The 24,611-nt window shown below is 46.2% G+C and overlaps 1 protein-coding gene across 4 annotated transcripts in view; it reads left to right on the top strand.

Annotated features, from left to right (window-relative positions):
• FERMT2 (FERM domain containing kindlin 2) overlaps positions 1-24,409 on the top strand; it is a 601,536-nt gene extending 577,127 nt beyond the window's left edge. For all 4 annotated transcript variants that reach the window (XM_085626843.1, XM_085626841.1, XM_085626844.1 and 1 more), the window contains one exon: positions 23,189-24,409. In XM_085626843.1, coding sequence (XP_085482969.1) covers positions 23,189-23,362 — 174 coding nt within the window. In that variant the 3' untranslated portion in view covers positions 23,363-24,409. The remainder of the gene's footprint in view (positions 1-23,188) is intronic.
• Positions 24,410-24,611: the final 202 nt, after the last annotated feature.

Below are 24,611 nucleotides of genomic sequence, written 5' to 3'. Positions count from 1 at the left end.
TACTTGTTTGGGAGGTCGGAGTGACACTCCGTTAGTACTCCCCACTTTTGAGAATCCTGAGCGGCATTCACCTCATGAAAGAAATATTTCCATCTTCCTCTCCCTCTTATCTGGTTACTGAAGATGTAGGAGTCATTATCTTTGGGGGATGACAAGACTCTTTCTCCTGCACCAAGTTCTCTGCAGAGGATTCTTCCACAACAGCCTCCTGTAGTCTTTGTAAGTTCCAGTTCATCTGTAGACTGAACTGATTATCCAATCCAACCTTATCAGATAGGTGTTGGGTCTCCAAGTGAATTGTTTTGCGAGTCTAGAGAGGACACTATCTATACGTTCATGTAAGAGGCATAAAGAAGGTTTTGACAGAGCCATGCGTCCTGTTCATCCTTGATCTCAATCTCCCAGTCCAAGAAGAGTCAAATGGTGCGGCTCTTCACCTTATGCTTCAGACGCACACTGGTAGTCTTCTGACCAGTATCTGTGGAGTTTATTCTATCTAGGTTCTCTCCTGTTGATGTCTTCTAGGAGTTATTCAACAGACCTTCAAGACAGTTTAATCTGCGGACCACAACATCAAAGGTCAGCACCTCCGTTATATGTTAGACCATCAAAACAAAACTACTCTAGTTCTGCTTGTTCCTGATATGCAGGAGCCCATGATAGATAGCTTTGTGAATCAGTTCTCTGTTAGAGCTGTAAAACATGATCTACAGAATACATTTTTATCCAACTTGAATAAGGTCTTAAAGACAGTGATTCCAGCTGAAAAGGGTGGCTGGCTCAACTTCCTCTAAACTACTAGAGAAAGAGTAGCACATGGGTTATAATGACCATGCGAGACCTACCTCTAGTAGAATAAATACAGCTATTTGTTATGTTATGTGTATTTGTAAAGTGCATTATCAGCCAGGAGAGTATAGCTTTTGCAGCTGGCAGTCTACCCATGCTATTTCCTCTGGACCTTTGAGTTGCTATGATGGCTCTGTGGAGCACACTAAGTCAGTTCCTAGAGTGTTTTCCATAAAAGAAAATCAAGGATTTTATAGACCATAGCAAAGTAAGGTATGTCAGTCCATTGTTTTTCAGCAAAAGTGCCAGTTAAGATAAAGGCCCGCCTATTGGGAATCCGTACCAATCCTGCACAGTCCATTTCAAACTGCCAGGTGAGACGCCCTCCAGAAGGGATAACAAGCCACCCCAGACTAGTTTTAACCTGCTTAGGTCTCATGAGTGACGTATAGCTTGAGGGTCAAGTTCGGCTAGTTGTCTTGGAAGGCTCTCCAGCAGCGTCCTTGCCTCAGCGCCAGTATCTTCACCAACATCATTGCTGACTAAAGAAGCAATAGAGTGCCCCAGAGAAGGAGACTGGTAACAGGTGCTAATCCTGTTAAGTCTTGGTGCCTGAAATGTCTGGTGGGCTCAGACCAATTATGAGCCTTCAGTTCTTGAACATCTTTCGAAAGAACAAATTCTAACTCAGGCCAGCTCCTTTTCACCCTTGATCCTGGGGATTTGATGCTTTCCTTGGAATTCTAGTATTCATAATTACATTAACTTGTCCTGAATACCCAGAGGAATGTACTCCACTACACTGTGAAGGAAGAACATTTTCAGTCCACTGTCCTATCCTTCAGCCTTAACTTAGATTCCTGATTCTTTACAAAGGTGATGGCAGTGGCCACAGCCCATCTTCGTTGGTCAGAAGTGCATGTATTCCCATAACTAAGTGACTGGCTGTTGAAGGCAAATTTGCCACAGTTCATTGCAGATGATGATCTCTCTGGGATTTTTCCATCAACAAGCTGGAATTCCACCCTCAGCCAAGGCAGATGATTCTCTTTACCGTGGCCGTAATGGATGTGTTTGGCATTCATAGCTTTTCCACTTCCCAGGGATTCTGGGACATTCAGGATGTGACCCTGATATTTCAGGCTCTGTCCTGTGTTTTGGCCTAGATGGTTCTGAAGCTTCTTGGTCTCCATGTGTTTCTCCTTTAATTTTTTTCTTCTTTTTTTTTGTGTGCATCTTGCTGGTGCACACAAACACCTCACTCCAGGACCTTCACTAGTGTATGAAGGGTTCCAGTTTAACAGCAGGCTGCTCTCCCACAGCTTACAATGGTGCTCTCAGCTAGGGGTGCGCCTCTGGCCTGGTTGCCCCCTCGCTCCTCTACGCTCCTGCTCCAGAGCTCCTTGCTGAGTGTGTTCTTCACCGCCGCCGATAGCAGCGCTCCAGCCGCCGCAGGGCCGCCCGCTCAGCCTGATCACGTTTCCCGCCGCTTCCTGCCTGCGGCCCCGCCCCCTCGCCAGACGATTGGTGGACGCGACCCCGCCTCCCAGCTGACCCTCCCTCCCGGATCCCTTCTTAAGGGGACCCTGCACACACCTGGGGAGCGACCACTGCGCCTCTGGCCTGGTTGCCCCCTCGCTCCTCTACGCTCCTGCTCCAGAGCTCCTTGCTGAGTGTGTTCTTCACCGCCGCCGATAGCAGCGCCCCAGCCGCCGCAGGGCCGCCCGCTCAGCCTGATCACGTTTCCCGCCGCTTCCTGCCTGCGGCCCCGCCCCCTCGCCAGACGATTGGTGGACGCGACCCCGCCTCCCAGCTGACCCGCCCTCCCGGATCCCTTCTTAAGGGGAACCTGCACGCACCTGGGGAGCGACCACTGCACCTCTGGCCTGGTTGCCCCCTCGCTCCTCTACGCTCCTGCTCCAGAGCTCCTTGCGGAGTGTGTTCTTCACCGCCGCCGATAGCAGCGCCCCAGCCGCCGCAGGGCCGCCCGCTCAGCCTGATCACGTTTCCCGCCGCTTCCTGCCTGCGGCCCCGCCCCCTCGCCAGACGATTGGTGGACGCGACCCTGCCTCCCAGCTGACCCGCCCTCCCGGATCCCTTCTTAAGGGGACCCTGCACGCACCTGGGGAGCGACCACTGCGCCTCTGGCCTGGTTGCCCCCTCGCTCCTCTACGCTCCTGCTCCAGAGCTCCTTGCTGAGTGTTCTTCACCGCCGCCGATAGCAGCGCCCCAGCCGCCGCAGGGCCGCCCGCTCAGCCTGATCACGTTTTCCGCCGCTTCCTGCCTGCGGCCCCGCCCCCTCGCCAGACGATTGGTGGACGCGACCCTGCCTCCCAGCTGACCCGCCCTCCCGGATCCCTTCTTAAGGGGACCCTGCACGCACCTGGGGAGCGACCACTGCGCCTCTGGCCTGGTTGCCCCCTCGCTCCTCTACGCTCCTGCTCCAGAGCTCCTTGCGGAGTGTGTTTTTCACCGCCGCTGATAGCAGCGCCGCAGGGCCGCCCGCTCAGCCTGATCACGTTTCCCGCCGCTTCCTGCCTGCGGCCCCGCCCCCTTGCCAGACGATTGGTGGACGCGACCCCGCCTCCCAGCTGACCCGCCCTCCCGGATCCCTTCTTATGTCGCCCCCTCAGCGACCGCGCAGCGGACGCGCGCAGCGGGAGCACAGACTGAGCGCCGAAGGTGCGCCAAAGGTAAGCCCGTCTGCGCCTGGACCGCGCCCAGTGCCAGGACCCCTGGCCCCCGCAGACCCCAGCCCACCCGCCGGACCTACGACGCCACCGAACTCTACGCACTCAACGCCGGCAGAATCCCGGGGTGCTACCGAGACGCACCCACGGACCCTTCTGCTGCAACGCCTGCAAGTTCACCTGCATACGGACCTGCACCACTCCAGCAGTGCTCAAGACCTCGACGAGCAACAGCAGCAGCCACCTAAAGTGCATCCTGCTCAACACCCGCTCCGTCCACAGACACGCCGTCGAGCTCTGGAACCTGCTCGACACTACTTCACCAGACGTCGCCTTCCTCACGGAAACCTGGATGAACGCCTCTTCAGCGCCCGACATCGCCATCGCCATCCCAGACGGCTACAAGATCATCCGAAAGGACCGCATCAACCACACCGGAGGAGGCATCGCCATCGTCCACAGGAACACCATCCGCATCACAACCAACACCGACGACACCCTCGCAACCGCCGAGCACCTGCACTTTCAGGTCCACATCAACCCCAAGACCACCCTCAGAGGCACCCTCATCTACAGACCCCCGGGACAACGCACACAATTCAGCGAAGACATCGCCGACTTCATCAGCCCGCACGCCCTCTGCTCCGCTGACTACATCCTCCTAGGGGACCTCAACTTCCACCTGGAGAACAACAACGACCGCAACACCACCACCCTGCTGGACAACCTCGCCAACCTGGGACTCAAGCAGCTGGTGACCACCTCCACCCACTACGCCGGACACACACTCGACCCCGTCTTCTCATCCAGCAAGGACATCGCCGTCAGCCACGCCACCGGACTCCACTGGACGGACCACAGCTGCGTCCACTTCAGCTTCGGAAGGACCACGACCCACCACCACCACCAGCAACAGGTTGCACGCAGGAGCTGGAACAAGATCACAGCCGACCAGCTCACGACCTCCCTGAACATGAACCCTCCCACCAGCACAACGAACCCTAGCCAGGCGGCCACCAACCTCACGAAGTGGATCAGCGACTGCGCAGATGAGCTCGCCCCCCTGAGGACCCCGCCTAGCAGACCCGGCAGCAAGAAAGCCCCATGGTTCACCGACGAACTCAAGAGCTCCAAGAAGAACTGCCGAGCCCTCGAGAGAACCTGGCGCAGAGACCCAACACCGGACAACATGACTGCCCTCAAGCTCGCCACCCAAAAACACCACCAACTGATCCACGCCACCAAGAAAACTGCATTGAAGGAACGACTGGACAACAATGCACACAACAGCAAGGAACTCTTCAACATCGTTAAAGAGCTCTTCAACCCCAACGCCGGAAACGACATCACCCCTTCGCAAGACCTCTGCAACTCCCTCGCCTCCTACTTCCACAACCAGATCGCGGACATACACAACAGCATTAGCACTCAACCGACGAATGCCACGACCGAACCACCGCCCCCCACCACCACCCTCCGCGCCTGGACTCCGATCAGCACCGAAGACACCGTCCGCACGATTAACTCCATCCACTCCGGATCTCCGACCGACCCCTGCCCTCGCCACGTCTTCAACAAAGCCGACGCTGTCATCGCACCCCACCTGCGGGACATCATCAACACCTCCTTCGACACCGCCACCTTCCCGGAGAGCTGGAAGCACGCCGAACTCAGCGCCCTACTCAAGAAGCCATCGGCCGACCCGACCGACCTCAAGAACTACCGCCCCATCTCGCTGCTCCTGTTTCCTGCAAAAGTCATCGAGAAGACCGTCAACAAGCAGCTGGCCGCCTTCCTCGAGACGAACGGATCCCTCGACCCCTCGCAGTCTGTCTTCCGGGCCAACCACAGCACCGAGACCGCCCTGATCGCAGCCACCGATGACATCCGAGCGCTGCTCGACAACGGAGAAACAGCGGCCCTCATCCTTCTCGACCTCTCCGCGGCCTTCGACACTGTCTGCCACCGTACCCTAGTACAACGCCTCAGCAACGTCGGAGTCCAGGAGAAGGCACTGGAGTGGATCATCTCCTTCCTCGCCGGAAGGACAGAGTCCGTCTCCCTCCGTTCAGATCTGAAGCCACTGAAGTCATCTGCGGCGTCCCTCAAGGCTCCTCGCTCAGTCCAACCCTCTTCAACGTCTACATGAGCCCCCTCGCAGACATCGCACGCCAGCACAACCTCAACATCATCTCATACGCCGACGACACCCAGCTGATCCTCTCCCTCACCAACGACCCCGCCACCGCCAGAGCCAACCTTCACGAAGGGATGAAAGAGGTAGCCGAATGGATGAAGAACAGCCGCCTGAAACTGAACTCGGACAAGACGGAAGTCCTCATCCTGGGATCCTCACCCGCCGCTTGGGACGACTCCTGGTGGCCCCCCGCCCTAGGCAGCGCACCCAAACTAACAGACCACGCACGCAACCTGGGCTTCATCCTGGACTCCGCCCTCTCCATGACCAGACAAGTCAACCCCGTATCCTCGTCGTGCTTCAACATCCTGCGCATGCTACGTAAGATCTTCCGGTGGATCCCCACCGAGACCAGGAAGACGGTCACCCAGGCCCTCGTCACCAGCCGTCTGGACTACGGCAACTCCCTCTACGCCGGAACCACCGCCAAACTCCAGAAGAGACTCCAGCGGATCCAGAACGCCTCAGCACGACTCATCCTGGACATCCCCCGTCGCAGCCACATCTCCGGACACCTGAGAGACCTGCACTGGCTCCAGGTCAACAAGAGAATCACCTTCCGTCTCCTCACCCACGCACACAAAGCCCTACACAACCAAGGCCCAGGATACCTCAACAGCCGCCTCAACTTCTACGCTCCCAAACGCCAGCTTCGATCGACCAGCCACGCCCTCGGCGCCGTCCCCCGCATCCGAAGAGCCACCACAGGGGGACGGTCCTTCTCCTACCTCGCCGCCAAGACATGGAACTCCCTCCCCACCCACCTCCGCCTGACCCAGGACCACCTCGTCTTCAGGAAGCAACTCAAGACCTGGCTGTTCGAGCAGTAGCGGACCCCCCTCCCCCAGCGCCTTGAGACCCTCTGGGTGAGTAGCGCGCTATATAAATGCGATGATTGATTGATTGATGGGGGGGGGGCACCTGGAAGAGGTGGCTATCAGGATTCTATGGTCAGTATTGGCGCTGAGGCACCACATCATTCTTCTATAGCTGCTTACCATCCAGCTTGCTCTCAAGGCCTTTCTACCTTTCATAAAGGGCAGCAGTGTGCAAGTTTTGACGAAAAGCACAAAAGCCATGTGGTACTGCAACAAACAGAGCAGTGTGGGGTTCTATGTGTTGTGCCAGGAACTGTTGGCTGGATCTCCCAGGAATGTAATTGGCTATCAACCATCAGGTAGGGTCCCTAAAAGCTGGTGTTGACCAGCTCAGAAGGCACCTCTTAGCCGACCATGACTGACCTCTGCAGCAGGAGGTAGCGCAAAGCATATTCACCCAATGGAAAATGTTAACAGTAATATGCAGTATTCAGTATCCCACATAGAAAATTAATATCCGCCAAACAATAGTGGGCCATGTAAACTGGAATCTGACACATACATTGAAACTTAGTAATACTTTACAGAGGTCAAAATATTTTTCAGAAAGGATTTATCTGACCATCTTAACCCATTGTCGGCCTGCGGCTCAGTCTTTGAACTGTTGGTCAAGTATCTGGATATTGTTCTTTAAAACTTTGTGCCCAATATCCTTTGCTACATCAAACAGAACAGATTTGATTGAACAAATTGAGGATCTTTATTTTAATGGTATACAGATATTCTGGTTGGGTTGAATATCAAATCACTATAAGCCAATATTTCCCAGACTAAGGACATCACTGTAATTGAGACTATTGAACACCAGACGAGCTCCTATGCAGGTTCCTACTGAATTCCTTTTCTCTTTTGAACATTAAAATCACAAATTATTTTTGATTTGAAGATATTTTCCTTCTGGTGGAAGTAGTTCTGATGGAAGCATGTTTTGCCCTGATGTTGCATTTACATGTGGATGACTTAAACTCTGATCTCACTAACACACATCCATGTTTCTGATGGAGACTTCCAGCTGTAGATTCCTTACCTTAGAATTTTCCCAGTTATCACACTGGATCTGGAAACTTTCATAAGCCGTACTCCTGCCCACCGATAGGTGATGTAGTTTGGCTCTTCATGGCATTGTCTGCGCCAGAAGTGACGTGTGCAGTGCCTATAAAGGTCCCACCCCAGCACGCAGACATTTTCTTTTCTTTTAGCGCCAGTCTGTGCATATTCGGAGAAGTTACACTTTAGTCATTTTTTTTACTAAACATGTTTTGACTTTTGTCAGTCTTTTTGAAGTTTTTCCTCCTGGTGTGGCAGGATGTCATCAGGGAAGGCCGACTTCAAGCACTGCGGCACCTGTCACCGATCAGTCGGACGGACCTACACCTTGATTCCTTCTTTGGTACCTCGACTCAAAGGCCTGTGCCAATTGTCGCACTATAAACTCTCAAGGCCTTGAAGGAGATATCCCTCAAGCTCCTGGCAGCTCAACAAATGACCCTGTGATGATCTAGGTTGCAGTCGAGAGGAAGGCCCCCGGTAGCAGTTGAGGAGTCAGATCCTCGTTGCTTTCGAAGTCATTGGGTCAAATGGGGGCAGTCACACCACCATAAGATGAAGTTGAAGAGATCTTTGACTTCCCCATGTCCTTTGGCCGACGTGGGACCGTCCACATTCGAAGCCTGGCTCTGCGGTAGGGCCTGCGCCGTTTCCGCGCCTCCACGAGTTTCCGCCGCAACCACCGCCCAGCGAAAAGAATTCTGAACCCATGCACCGCCTATTTGGGCGGCCCGTTCCCTTCAGTGCACCTTCGGCCCTTGAGGGTTCCGCTCCGGCGGCCACCGCACAAGTTGGGCCATTAGGATCCATCCCTGAATCCAGACAGACGCCGGTCGTGCCACTTTTACCTTCCTCAGCGCTGGTTCCAATGTCGATGCTCCCGGAGGCACCATCCCCATTCTAATCCTCGACATGGAGCCGGAGGGGCGTCGGTACTTCTGCTGGGAGTGTCCATCAGAGCCACTTCTCCCTTTTAAAGAAGTGCTTACTGATGTTCTGTTCTGGACTTGGTCCAAGCACAGCACAGTGGCTAGTATGAACAGATTGATTGTCTGCCGCCATCACCCCGCACCTGGGGACCTAAACTTCCTTACAAAACACCCCACCCTGAAGAACTTGGTGGCCCAAGCCTTCACATCCCACATAAATCCTGGTGCATTCTCAGCCGCACTACTGCATGGGGAATCTAAGAGGCTGGATATCTTAGGGAAGATGTTTTCTTCCACCAGCCTGGCACTGCGGTCCGTGAACACCGCATGCCTTTTGGGCCACTATTCCCACACTTTGTGAGATATGGTTTCACAGGTGTTGCCAACGGTCCTGGAGGAGGCCCAGGCCGTGCTCTCACAGGCTGTTGCCAATGAGCGGGTCGCAGTGAAGTTCACTATATGATGTGGACTAGACACGACCGACTCTCTGGGCAGATCAGTTTCATCGATAGTGGCTTTATGACACCACACCTGGTTGAGGATGACTTGCTTTTCTGGGGATGTAGTACCTACCGGCCCATGGGTCGGGCAGCCAGCAGTCTGGTCAGTTCAACGGCAGCATCAGCCACCAAACCCTACATCACCAAACCCACAGGTGGTCCATAACATCGGGCAGGTGGTTTTTGGAGATCGTCCGAATGGGCTACTCCCTCCCCCTTTATGACTACACCTACACCCCTGTGCCACAAACCTGCGACAATCTGATGGAGGATCACCGATCTCGTCTCCACCAGAAAGTGACAGCTGTCTTGGTCAAGGGAGCCATTGAGAGGTTGCTGATGCAAAAAGAGGGTCGTGATTGTTCGTCCTGCAACTTTCTGGTGCCAAAAAAGAACGGAGGACTTCCTCCTATCCTAGACCTGTATGCACCTAATTTCTTCCTCGAGAAGTTGTTCAGAATGCTCATGCAAGCTCAGGTCCCGTCTGCCCTTGACCTGGGAGAATGGATGGTAGTGTTGGACTTGCAGGACACATACTTTCAAATCACTGTCCTGCCTTGCCCACAGGTGTTACCTCAAGCCTTTTCAATTCAGTGTGCTTCCCTTTGGCCTCACCAGCACCCCTCTAGTGTTCACCAAAGTGATGGGGATGGTGCTGGTTGTGGCTCATCTGTGGAGATCGGGGTCCTAGTTTTCACCTATCAACGACTGGCTGCTGAAGGTAGGCTCGCCCTGGGCTATTTTCTCCCATCTCCACACTACAGTGGACCTCCTGTATTTGCTGGGGTTCACTATCAATGAGATGAAGTCACACCGGACTCCCTTTCATCAGAACTGTTTTGGACCCGGTGCAGCTTCATGCTTATCATACCGAACAGCGAATCCAGGATATTTAGGCTGTGATACCCATATTTCAGCCTCTAGCCTGGAATTCGGTGAGACTGACCCTGAGGCTGCTGGGCCTCGTGGTCTCCTGCATCCTACTGGTGACACATGCCTGCTAGTTTATGTGGGCTCTGCAGTGGGACCTGAAGTTCCAGTGGGCGTAGCATCAGGGTAATCTCTGACATGGTCCAGATCTTGGTGGGAACTGCAAAAGACCAGCAGTGGTGGCTTACAGATCGAGTCAGCAGAAGCCTCTCTCCCTTCCCCAACCAGATCTGACAGTAGTGACCAATGCATCACTCTTGGGATGAGGTGACTACCTGGGAGAGCTGGAAATCGGAGGTCTCTGGCCGAATCCAGACTCCACATCAACCTGTTGGAGCCCCGAGTGGCATTGAAAGCCTTTCTACCCTCCCATCAAGGGAAGGCTAGTGCAAGTGTTCACGGACAACACCACTGCCATGTGGTACTGCAGCAAACTGGGTGGGTGGGGTTGTGGACCCTTAGTTAGGAGGCTCTGCGTCTCTGGACTTGGCTGGAAAGTCAGAGCATTTCCCTGGTGGTTCAACATCTGGCAGTCTCTGAATGCAAAAGCGGATAAACTCTGCCGAAGATGCCTAAAGATCATGAATGGCGTCTCCATCCAGAGGTGGTGCAAGGTCTCTTTCAGCAGTGGGGAGAGCCTTGTTTAGATCTGTTTTCTGCAGTAGAGAGCGCGCAGTCAGCAGTTCTGCACTTTGGAGTTTCCAATGCAGTTCTAGCTCAGAGTCTTCATCTTGAGTAGAGCTCCAACCTCCTATACGCCTTGCCGTCCATACCACTCCTGTTGAGAGTTCCAAAGATCAGGAATGACCGGGCCCAAGTCATCCTTGTGGCTCTGGGCTGGCCACGATATGGGCCCCGACTGGTATCCTGAGCTGCTGAGCATTGCCATTGGTCCTTTGATCAGGCTACCCATTTTGGTAGGATATTTTGTCATAGCAGCAGGGGAGGGTCCTCCACCGAAACCTGTCAACTCTCCGCCTTCTTGGGTGAAATTTGACCTGTGACAGTTAACAACTTTTGACCTTCCTCCCGAAGTCTTCAATGTTATCTTGGCAGCCAGGCATCCGTTCCACCAAGATGGTATACCTCTGCCACTGGGGAAAAATTGTGGCATGGTGTACAGAAAGACCGATTTGATTCCTTTTCTGCCCCCCTTTCTCAGGTTCTCCTTTTCATTCTTTCTCTCGCCCAGCAGGGCTGTGCTCTGGGCACTCTCAAGGGCTATCTGTGCTATTTCAGATTTTTTTTTTTTTTGTGGTTGCCTGACTAGCTATCCCTCTACTGTAAATAGATTTCTGAAAGGTTTGCAGCATTTGTTTCCACCTTCTCCCTTCATAATGCCGCAGCGAGACCTCAATCTTGTCTTCACTTTCCTTATGTGCGCTCCCTTTGAGCCTTAGCACAATTGGCCGCTTAGGCTCCTTACCATCAAGACAGCCTTTCTCTTGGTTATAACATCTGCACAGAGGGTCAGTGAGCTTCAGGCTTTATTATCCAAGCCTCCTTACCCGAACAGCTACCCAGACAAACTGGTGCTTCGGACGAGGGCTCCCTTTGTACTGAAAGTGGTCACACCTTTTCATGGTGGCCAATCCATAACGCTGCCTACTTATTACGCTCTGCGGCATCCCTCCAAAGAAAAGGAGCAACTTCACTGGCTTGACCCATAAAGAGCGTGGTCATTCTACCTTGACTGCAAACGACCGGATGACCAACTCTTTGTGAGATATGTTAGAGCGAAGAAAGGACGAGCTGTGCAGAAACGGACCATCTCTAAATGGATCCTGCTCTGTATTAAGATCTGGTACGCATTGGCTAAGAAGTAAACCCCAGAGGGTTTGTGTGCTCACTCCACCAGAGCAAAAGCTGGGACCACTGTATTAGCACGTGGAGTTCCTGCTCTTGACATCTGCCAGGCAGCAACGTGGGCCTCATTGCACACGTTCACAAAGCAAGCACTACTGCCTGGACAGTCAGATTGGTCAAGATGGGCATTTTGCCTGTTTGGTCCTGCAGGACATCTTCGAATGAAATTGGTCTGCAACCTCACCTCTCGGGAGGTATTGCTTGGGTATCTATTCTTAGGTAGAGAATCTGTGGCTAGAAGTCTCTGTTAAATGAACAAGTTGCCTACCTTCGGTAACGGATTATCAGGTAGAGACTCTGGCTGCAGATTTCCTATCTACCAACCCATCCATTCTCCCCAATCTGCGAATGGATTTCTAGGGACTGTGCTTTCCCCTTTCAGGGCCTTAGTTTTTCCTACTAGTGCTTAGTGTTCTTTGTGGCTCTGCACTCCTGGCGTGGAAAGTCACAAAAAGAAACTAACATCCGTATGCTAGGGTGGTGCCTATAAAGGCGACAATGCCACGCGGAGCTGAACGGTGCCACCTACCAGCTCGCATGGTTACTGCTCACAAGAAAAAATCAGAATCCGGTCTGACACCTGGGGATAATTCTAAGATAAGGAATCTGTGGGTGGATAGTCTCTACCATACAAGGTGTTACCAAAGGTAAGTAACTTGTTCTTCACCAGTAGCCATCTCTGTAAATTATATATAGATGACACATTTTTGATCAGGGGTGGAAATTAAGTGACTGAAAGTTTGTAGCCTGGCTTACCCACGCACATGGACATCTAAAGTTTACTAGTATCCCTAGTAGAAACGTTTCCTAGTGGTCGATGATAAATTGGGCGCAAGCTTATACTGGAAGCCAATAAAACTGAATATCGTCCTTTCATACTGAAGCAATCATCCGAGAGCCCACAGTGATGGCATCACATATGAACAGTTTTATGTGTTCACTGAAATTGGAAGTGGAACAAATACTATTTCAGAGAAGCTGGCAAACTTTACAAGAATCTGAAATTAATAGGGGTTAACTTCAACGTTTTATTAACTGAAAGGAATGGAGTTTCGTTTTGCCACTGTGACAGCTTTATCACACCACAGGTTAGAATAGAAAATGAGATGTTCCCTTGCATTACCACTTTCAGTTCTAACTGTGATGAGGTTAGGAAGATTATCAGAAAAAGAAATTGGCTTTTGTTGTAAACAAATCTTGGTTATTGGTCCCCCATTGTTCTAATTTAAGAAGGATGGACACATCTGTGACCAACTGGCGAAAGGAAACAATTGGACCTACCACTGCTTTCTTCCAGCTCAGTTGGAGGCACTGGTTTTGAGTCTGCGCGCAGGATACGATCTACAACTGTAAAAAAAAAAAAATGTTACTTACCTGTAACCAACTGTTAGCATCTTGTGCTGTAGATTCACATTTGTCGGCCACATCCACTGACATAAAGCAAAGCTATTAGTTGACATTACAGAGCATTGCATACTTTAAAAGCTCAATTTGACACACCAATTCAATGGAGGAAAAATACTACAGTAGTCTAAGGTGGAGTCTGTATGCTGGTGCTTGAGTTTTGGCCATGTACTCATGGATCATTCTCAAAAAAGAAACTTGAATCTTGAAGTAAACAATTTGTACAACAGTAGAAGCCGGGATAGTGCACAGCGTGTCAATCTGTGACACAAGCAGCTGCAAACAGATGGTTTTAAGCTAGTTTGCTATTTTAGATTCACATATAGACTAGTCAATTTGTTGCGGAACCTAGAACTAATTGCAATACAATTTTTGTGAGTGGATTGTTATTGAAATTTTTCCGTAGGAAAGGATGGTGAAAAGTCTACCACTCTATCATGACGCGTTAATCCAATATGGCGGATTATTCAAAATGGCTGCCCAATATTTGAGATATAGGGTATAACTGTTTATATGCCCATGTGTGGTATCATTTTATATGTTTTTAGGGACGGGAAAGTCAAAAATAACATCAAAAATTGTTTCTGATGACCATAATATCAAATGGCGGAATATGTTTGTATAATTTTTTTGTTGACTTATATGACAAAGTGTGAAGGAACGTAAATATTACAATTACTTTTGAAATAAAAAGTTTGCTATTGTTTGTGTTTTGTTATGTAACTTTTTTGTTTTTTTGTTAATCAAAAATGTTTTATTTATGTGTTCTTGCGAGTTGCTGTGAGATACAGTGAAAATGGACGTAAAAAAATGTTTCATTTGTGATGTGGCGTTTCAAGAAGATGACGATGTATCTGTACTCCCTGAAGGAGGAGTGACTGGAATTCAAAAACATGCAAGGAGAGAAAAATATCTAAGTTTCACGTTTGTGTTGGGCAGAAAGTTCACAAGAAATGTAGAGTGCATTTTGTTAACTTAAACTCCGTTCCAGGAGAAAGAATTAGATCCCACAACTTCTCGTGTTCTACGGTCGTGTGAAACCCCGTTTGATTTTAGAAAAAAATATTTTTTTCTGTGGTACTGAGTTGTTTATACTTCAGGGAGAGGAAAAAAAATGCGTGGTTTAATGCACGAACAGTTGAATTCAAATCATCAGTTTTACAAAAATGCAACAAACGCAATGATGAATGGGCAGACAAAGTTAAGAGACGTATCCAAAATGTGTCTGATTTACATGCTGTAGATGCATGCTACCACAAACAGTGTTGCGTCAATTTTTATACTGGAAAATTCATTCCCGGGCAGTTCACTGATAACCCTCCAATATCTTCAGGTCGACCAGAGGACTCAGTTCGCCAGGAAACTTTTCTTCAAGTAGTTAAATACATGGAGGCAAATGATGAAGAACAAACTACTGTTAAAGAACTTGTTAATAAAATGCGAGAATTACTGCCAGAAGATGGCGAACCATACAGTTCGAAGTATGTGAAACAAACACTCAAGAGCATTTTGAAGATGAAATCTTCATAGGAACAGTTGCAGGGACTGCTGATGTTACTTTTAAAAGTACAGCTGCTCATGTATTGCAAGAGTACCACAGTCATAGCCATGAAGATGTTGAAGAGGATCAAAACAATCTCCTTATGGCAGCTGCTGAAATAATAAGAAATGATATTAAAGACCTCCCTGTAGAACCAGAAACCTATCCACCCATTGAAAACATGAGTAGTGTTGACTATAATGTGAGCTATATTCCTGATTCGTTAAGGCTCTTATTATCAGTTTTTGTTACTGATTAAACCAACAGAGAGAAAAGTAGCTTCTATAGGAGAGGCAATTATGCAAGCTGTGCGCCCACGAGTCTTAGTTGCACCATTGCAGTTAGGGCTGGCAGTTCAATTACATGACAACACAAGCTTGAGATTTGTAGTTGAAGCAGTAAATCATATGGGATTCTGCAGCTCCTATTCAGAAGTTCTTCGTTTTGAACGTTCAGCTGCAGCAGAAAGAGGAAATACTATACCTGTCCTTGTGGAACCTTCTGAAAGTCCTCCGAAATTCGTTCAATATGCAGCTGATAATATTGATCACAATATTATTACAATAGCTGGCCATGGTACTTTTCATGGGATGGGCATTATTGCCACTGTGACTCCAACTGGAAAATTTTCAACGGTCATTAAGAAACGTTAAGTTTCATTTGAAGAACTGAGGAGGTTGGGCAAATCCCAATAAAAACATATCATTCACATGCCAGTGGGATGCGTTTCTTAAAGTATAATACCATTAAGGAAATCGCGTACAGTGACCCATCTGCAAACCTGGATATTTTATTGAACATCTCACATCTACTCAGCAACAGTGTTCCAGGATGGCATAAAGGTAACCATCCCGGTGTATCATCTGTCATCTTTCTGCTAGCCCAGACAGGACTACGTGAATCCTACTACCAGGATTCTGGAACGCAGATTGCTTCTTACAGACGCACCCGTCTATTTGCATTCACGTCCCTTAACTTGTGGACGAAGGGGAAGTTTTTTTTTTTTTTTTCCCCCGCCTGTTCTATTTTGATCAACCCATGTCGTATACCGGGTCGGAATTATCACCGGTACCGCGATCTGCAATGATTTTGCCACACATACAGCCCTGAAGAGTCACAATTGTACCACGTTGTGACGAAACACGTGTCGGCTGGTTTGGTCACTTGGTATTGATCTGGATTGATATTAAATCCCCATCTATGATGCTTCTGATGTCGATGTCCATAATTTCAGCAAAAATAAATTTCTATCTTTGGTTTTTACACGAAAACCACTATCTTTATACGTGTGCACAGGACTTTGTTCTATCTTTCTGCCAATGATTAACATGGATCCAACAAATGAGACGTGTATTCTCTCAACACTGTTTTTTGTTTCTGACAATGCCAAGAGATACAACCAGACCCCTATTATAACATTCGACCAGCCTCTTTTCCACAAAGCACTTAGCATCATAGCCAATGAATCACAGGATAGTCCTTTGAAGAAGGTCATCCTGAGACTAGGAGGCCTGCACACAATCATGAGTTTTCTTGGATGCATCGGTTTTTTGATGAGTGGAGCAGGCTTGGTTGATATACTTGAGATCATATATGCAGGAAATGCTGTAAAGCACATGCTTTCTGGTAAAGCTATTGCAAGAGCGATTTGTGGTCATCTTATTGTTTCATCAGTTTTCAACACTATTTTAGCAACACAAGCCCTAGATGATAACGACGATTTACAGGCAGCTAGATCATTGTTTAATAATCTTCTTAATGGGGAGCTTTCCGTTGAGGATGTTGCACATAATGCTGTTGTCGAAATTGAAACCAAACTGCTGAAGGCCAAAGATGAACTTAAATTTTACAGGATTCCTCGACTTTGGTTGCAATATTTGGAAATGGTCAACATCCTGAAACAATTCTTAAAAGCTGAAAGAACAGGAAATTGGCATCTTGCAATGGTAAAGAAGATGCTACCTTTTTTTGCAGCATGTGGCCATAATTTATATGCCAGTTCTGCACGACTGTATTATGAGAGAATGGTTGAGCTTGAATTTGAAGCTCCTGATGTATACGCGGCATTTACAAATGGTCTGCATGTTGTCCGAAGAAGTGACAGGTTTTGGGGTGGCCTTTCCACTGATTTGGTAATTGAACAACTTCTAATGAAGAATATAAAAGGATTCGGCGGAATGACCCATGGAAAAGGTATGACAGAACAGCAGCAGCTTGTCTGGGTTATGTCACGCCCTATTTGCGCTCATTTGAATGAACGCATGCAGGACTTTGCTTCAGTGAAGCATGCAGCAAGTGAGCAACATGTTACTAGGACCAGTTCAAGAATTGAACGCGATAAAGGAGCTACACAGAAAGTACTGGTATATGTAGAACAGCTCCATGTTTTTGAGCGAGACCGCAACCTGCGTAACATTGTCACGGGTGTTACTTATGGCAGTGATGTTAATCCTGAACTTGCAGAAGAAATTGAAAATAGAATTCTTAATGAGATGACGGACAAAAGAGTCTGAGTTCTCTTTCGGAAAAAGCAACCAGGTGAAGGTAATGAAATCAGTTCAATCTGTTAAATTGAAAGAAGAAACCTTTGTTATGGATCCTGAACTATTGTTTCAGCGCTTGTTGCTTTGTGCTCAGACTAGTGGCGTGGATTTGCAGGAGGTGTTTTGTTACGAGCTTTGCTCATACCCAGTTAGTTTATTCAATAAGCATGGACTTGTGAGGGAATCTGGGAAGTCGCAGCTTGCCAATTATATTAAAGAGCAAGTACCAGCCGTTCCTAACATGCCCGAAAATATGCAGTTCGTCATTGATGGTGGGTGGTTACTACATCGCCTTCCTTGGAGTCCGAATCAGACATTCCATGAGCTGCTTTGTGCCTATGAGAGATGTGCTCACAAAGTATGGCCAGGCAATAATAGTATTCGACGGATATGGAGATACGTTTTCTACAAAATCAGAAGCCCATCTAAAAAGAAACAGAGGTATTGTAGGACCTAAAGTAAATTTCATAACTTCTACCTCAATCGCCATCCAGAAACAATTATTTCTGAGTAATAATGAAAATAAACAAGCCTTCATTGATCAATTATCGCAAAAGTTACAAGAAGCTGGGTGTAAAACAAAGCCAGCTCATAGTGATGCAGACTTCATGGTCGTTTTGGAGGCTATTGAGTCGGCCAAAACTCATCCTACAGCCATTGTTGGCGAGGACACCGATCTTCTCATACTACTCCATCATTGTCAAGAAAACCAATTTGATATTTTCCTTTGCCCAGAACCTAAGAAATCTTCCAAAAACATAACTGTGTATGATATTAGGAAATTAGCAAAAGCTTTAGGTAATGACGTCTGCTCTCACATCTTATTTGCTCACGCCGTATTAGGATGTGATACCACCTCCAAACCATTTGGATTAGGAAAACGTGACTCCATAAAGTTGCTAAGAAAATCAGGCAGCTTCAAAGAAAGTGCTGCCGTATTACAAACTTCACAAAAATCAACAGAAGAAATTGAAAATGCTGGTCTGTTTTTTTTTTTTTTTTTTTTTTTTTTTTTTACATTTTTTTATTTTTCTCTCAACAAAAGTAAGTACAGTATCTCTTACATTGAACAGTTTACAATATTCTCCTTGATTTCTGTTATTTTTATCACCTTATTTAAACAATAAGAAAACCTTGATTAAACATTGAGACAATACAAAGAGTAAAGAAGGCTCAGATTCTTCCCATCCCCCCCCCCCCTGTTCATCCTTACTTTGCTTCTCCTTCCACTTACTTATTGGCTCCCAAATCCTTCTCCCCAAGCTTCTTCCTCTCCTCCCTTTCCGAGCATAGATATTTTGCTCCATATTATATGCATACAACGTATTTGCTAACCACGTTTGGAATTTTGGGGGTTTTTTGTCTAACCAAGCCTTAGCTATCATCAATCTATAGACAGCCATTATCACAAACAAAAATTCTGCATACTGCTCTTGCTCCCCTTCAGCCACTCCTAACATGATCCAGGATGGTGCTAACGAGATCACTATACCAAGAGATCTTGCTAAAAACCCCTCTATCTCTTTAATCAGTGTTTGTAACTGGGGGCATGTAGCAAATATAACGCATCACAGCGAGGGCAGTTAATTCCTGTAATCCCACCCCATTTTGCTATCCTTGCCGGGGTAAAATATAGAAAATATAGTGTTTTGTAGTGTTGAGACTGCAGAGGGGCTGCACTTAATATTGTGCGTCCTAAATTCAGAGATTCGGGAAACCGGTTGCATTCAACTCCTATTTTATCTGCCCATTTCATGCTAAATTTCTCCAGATCATCCTGGGTTTCTTTCAGCAGGGCTGCATAAAATGACCTTATTGAGCAATCACCCATCAGCTTAATTTTCTCCGTTATTTCTATTTTATTAAAGCCTGCAGGGCCTCCCGTTTTGTTTTTAAAGAAGCTTCTAATCTGCAAATATTTTTAAAAAAAAAAACCCTATTGTCTAAACCATATGTAGTTCTCAAGTCCGAGAATTGCTTGAAACCATCCTGGGAGAGCAAATCTCCTCCTTGCGTAACCCCCCTCACTGCCCATTCTGCCATTATCTGATCATCAAATATTTCCGGTGGGAGCGATCTGTTATTAATTAAGGACACATATCTATTATACCTCCCCATCTTCACTTTCTTTGAAAAAGCATTCCATACCGTAACTGCTGCCTTAACAGTTTTAAACCTAGTTCTCTTGAAATAACTAAAATCTGTACATTTTAAAAAACAGTTGTAAGAATTTGCCCCTAACACAACAGCGTACACCCCAGTAGACATGTTATACATTCTTACATCATCAGTATTCCCCCCTATTAAACCTTGTATATATTGTAAGACAGTTGCCATATAGTAGTCGAAAATCAGGTGCCCCCTTTTCCCTAGATAATGTCATGAACCTATAGGCCCTTCGAGTTTTGCCGTGTGCCCAGATGAACCTATTGCATATAGACTCTAAGCCATTAAACCAACTGGCTTCAAACAGCAGGGGTATAGACCTGAAAAAGTATAGAAATTTAGGTAAAACCAACATCTTAATGATGTTTGTACAGCCTACCAGTGAGAGGTGTAGATTATTCATTTTTTCCAGATCCTTTTTGACTAGAGCTATTAGTGGTGTCATATTGTTTTTTACGATCTTATCTATTTCTGCTGTAATTTGCACCCCTAGATAAGTTGCCGATCCCACCACTCTGCCGTCATTACATATTGCCCACTGATTTTTTACTATCTGAGTTTTACCATTATTCAGGCTGTATCCTGAGAACTGGCCAAACCGCGCAGCTTCTTCTTCAATTACCCTGATAGCTTCTGAGGGTTTTGCAGTTAGAATAGCCACATCGTCAGCATATGCTAATGTCTTAAATCTGCAACCATTTAAAACTAGTGGTGGAATCTGAGCATTACTTTCTAACTTACGTATGTAGGGGTCAAGGTATAAGGCAAAGAGGAGAGGGGAAGAAGGGCATCCCTGCCTTGTTCCTCTCTGGATCTTGACTGCGGATGATTGTCCTCTATTGACCTTTATCTTGGCCGTCGGATTTATATATAGGGTCTGCAGTGCCTTAATAAATCCTACCCCTATACCATACCATCTCAAAACTTCCCATAGGTACCTCCAGGAGACCCTATCGAATGCTTTCTCAGCATCCAGGAACAGAGCTGCCATAGGGTCTCCTAGAGTGCCTGCCGCATCAAATGCCGTAATTACTTGCCTAACATGTTGAGTTGTTCCCTTACCCGGGATAAATCCATGCTGAGAAGGGGTTACCAATGATTCGACTACCCTAGACAACCTTTTCGCCAAAATTTTGGAGAACACCTTGGCATCTGCATTCATTAGAGTAATGGGGCGGTAAGACCCCGGAAGATCTACAGGTTTACCCTTCTTCGGTATTACGATGATATCTGCGCCGCCCCATGATTCTGGAACAGACTCCCCCTTCTGGGCTAACAACATAACGTTAAACAATTTTCTTACCAGAGACCATCCGTGCCTCTGTTCTTGTCTCCATTCTTGTCTCTGTCCAGCTTACTTCTCTGCGACATCCCAAATGGTACTTTATCACTATTGAGTGCACGTCTCCAGCAGCAAGACAAAATTCTCCTCACACCAGTTGCAGTTCTCCAGAGTAAGCCTAGTCTTGCATCTGCTGGCAAGATGTTAGATAAAAGCCCACAGAGGAACCACATCCCAATCCTCACAGGCCTCTTGACATCCTAGGATAGGAGAGAGACAGAGGAGCGACTTGCACCTACAGAGCTACGGCGGCCATCTTGCCTCCTGCTTCTCCCACTGTCTGAAAAAAAAGTTGCTAAGAAAATCAGGCAGCTTCAAGGAAAGTGCTGCCGTATTACAAACTTCACAAAAATCAACAGAAGAAATTGAAAATGCTGGTCTTAATGCTATTATACAGTTGTATGGAGGAATAACAGGAGACAGCACACTACATGCTATGAGACTACGAACTTTCACTTCAAAGGCAACAAAATCAACAATACATGTGAAACCAGAAGTCTTGCCTCCTACAGAGGATGCCTGAAAATTTCATTTACTCAGAGTATATCATCAGGTGCAGCAGTGGATGGGTATTCATATGGATCCATTACAGTGGGGATTTGAAGTGAAAGATGGAAGATTGGCTCCCATTAGAATGAGTCAAGCACCAGATCATTTATTAAAATTTGTGAAATGTGGCTGTAGCAAGAGTCAATGTGCGACTCTGCAATGTATATGCAAAAGACAGGGAATAGTGTGCACAGATGTGTGCACGGATTGTCGAGGAATAAGCTGTTGCAATTCCATGGAAGTGGACATGGATGATGATTGAAATCATACTATTCTTATACTGATGAGTGCTGTTTGAATTTCTCTTTAACAATTTTCATTTGTCAGTGTCATATTGAGAAGTGCTATATTATCTAGTTGAAATTTGTTTATCCTTTTCAAATGATGTTAAAAAAATGTCAAAACTATGTTTGGCATATTAACATATAATTATCGTCGTTTATTGTATTAATCCCAATTTGATATTATGGTCATCAAACAATTTTTGATGTTGGTTTTGACTTTCCCGTCCCTAAAAACATATACAATGATGCCACCCATGGGCATATAAACAGTAATACCCTATAACTCAAATAATGGGCAACCATTTTGAAAAATCCACCATATTGGATTAACGCGTCATGATAGAGTGGTATACTTTTCACCATAGTTTTCTACGGAAAAAATTCATTAACAATCCACTCACAGAAATTGTATTGCAATTAGTTCTAGGTTAGCCCATTTTTTGAACTAATTTGACTAGACTAATATGGAACTTCCACCTCCCCTCTAGAAGTGTTATAAAAAAAACTGATTCAAATGAGATACAAAACTTAAAGATGCATCAAATTACCACATAGGGGACATTAAGCTGATATGGTGCTTTACGACACCTTGCACATAGTTATTCTAGCATGTTATATTAATGTGGTGCTAAAGGAGAGATGATGTCAACCCTGCATCCCAATAAGAAAACAAAACATGAACATAAGTCTACTAGCACCCACATTGTCCTATAAACACAATTTTCTTATATTCATCAATCTTTTCTTTTTATTCGACTTCTGCCAGCCAATCTGTGTATCATCAGTGGGTGCGTCGCCCTAGGACTACCTCAGGGCTGTGTTCTGTGAGTATTTCTCAAGCATGAGGATGAAAAAGTATCCATTCTGGTACGATAGTCTCACGATATCTCCTGGGCCCAGGTACGGATTTTAGAAGGCATGTGGGTGTTTATTTCCTACGCGAGGACTGCAGCTGGAGACTAGCTGACCCGTACACAGCCTAACGGCGTTAAGACACCTTACAAAGGCCACTTAAGGTGCACTCTTTGCATATTTGACTGGTCTGGATTGAATAGGAAATTAGTTTTCTACAGAATGTAATTCTTCAGTCAGTGCATAGCCCTCTGACACAATGTTGCTGAAGAATTTATCCGAGAGGGCCCAGCAGTGTTCTGTTACCTCAATTAATTTGTGTATGTATACTAAACAGTACAGTCTGGTTTTATTGGGAAGTCCTTGAATATTTGTAAAATAAAATGTCCTCTCACTCACTGTTGCACGATGGTACTGTTTGGTGTATAAACATCAGTGCGTGGACAATGGAGACGATGAACTGAACAGTAGATTTTAGGTTTGTTAACATCCTCTCCATCCTACCCTCTTCAAAAAATTGATAAAGCATAACTTTAAAATGTGTAGAGGACTGAAATTAAAATGTGTTTGGCAGCATTTTTATTTCAAATTACCTTGGACATAGAGGTACACTGCATTTTGAGATTTGTTTGTAATAATTTAGCTCTACTGTTTTTCAACTAAAGCATTATTTCTTGCCCAGGTTACCGTGGAGTTTGCGGATGAAATGAGACTTTCTTTCATATGTACCGAAGTGGATTGCAAAGTGGTTCATGAATTCATTGGTGGCTACATCTTCTTGTCGACACGCGCCAAAGACCAGAACGAAAGCTTAGATGAAGAGATGTTTTACAAACTTACTAGTGGTTGGCTGTAAGCTGCAACCATTATGTTTTCCATTATTTTATTGAAGTACGCTGCTTAATAATGTAAGCTTGACATATCCAATCATGGAACGTTTTGCCTAACAAGATCCGTTAATTCTACCGAATGTACAGTATGTGCACTAATGAGCACTTCATTTAAAATGTTTTAATGATTTGTTGCAAGTTCTGTTTTGACCATCTCACAGGACCAACAGACTGGACATCTGAATAATGTCCTCAAGCTAGCCAAATCATAAGCGATCTAAGCCATTTATTATGACTTTTCAGGGCTTTATATATGAAGTTTATTTATCATGTTTAAGGCATGTTTTTATTAATGTTGTAAATTTGATCTTGTGTTTTGAAGCCTCTTGCCTTCGATAGTACTACACTACTTAAGCTGTCACAGTTGCTTAGAAGGTATACTACACAGTGCTTGGTTTTATTGCCGCCTTGTATAAGCATATTTTATCTATTTGTTTAGCATTTCTTTTCATGTATGTTTCTCTTATTTTTACACCATATAGTATTAAAACATTTTAGTATTCACCAGCATAGTTCTGTGTCTCCTCGGATATGCAACTTGTGTGTTAAATGATGAAGTAAGTCTATGAAGTATACATGTTTGTGTAACTAATGTAAAAAACACAACTTTTATACAAATGTACAGTTTTTTTAAAGTGCCTAACAATCCAGCTATAATGATATAGGGATCTGAAGTCTCTGCATCAATTAACTTGCTATTTTTAATGAATTGTGCACCTGTTTATTAAAGAAGTGGTGGTCATAATTACCATGCAGTCGGCATCAAGTACCTTAACCTTTTAACTTGTTTATCAATTTGTTGAAGACAAATGATGTTCTATTCAAATAAAGTATTATCTCTGTGAAATACTAGATATAACAGTTGTAACTGACCATAATCATGCAAAAAAAGCACTAAAATTGGTGTCATATCACCAGACCTAGCCTTCAAGGTGCTACCTGTATGCTGTTGTATTCTGGTTTAAAGGCTATTAATGCATTTAATTTGAAATAAAAGGAAAACCTTTTATTTAGTACAGTCTCTTGCATTTATGATTTGAGGTTCAGTAGTTTGAGTTCATGTAAGTGTTGGCATCTCATGCAAATTATATTGATTTGCTTTTTGTACAAAAAAAGTATCGTTTTTGCACCTGTGCTTCCAAACACCATTAGTAAACGTGTACAGCAATTCAACAAACTTAAAATACTTATTCATTTAAGTTTCTCATTCTTGGC

Source organism: Triturus cristatus, chromosome 9 (genome assembly GCF_964204655.1).
Source record: "Triturus cristatus chromosome 9, aTriCri1.1, whole genome shotgun sequence".
Lineage (NCBI taxonomy): Eukaryota > Metazoa > Chordata > Amphibia > Caudata > Salamandridae > Triturus > Triturus cristatus.
Note: the sequence above shows the minus strand (reverse complement) of the source record. Positions and strands in the feature narration are given on the sequence as shown.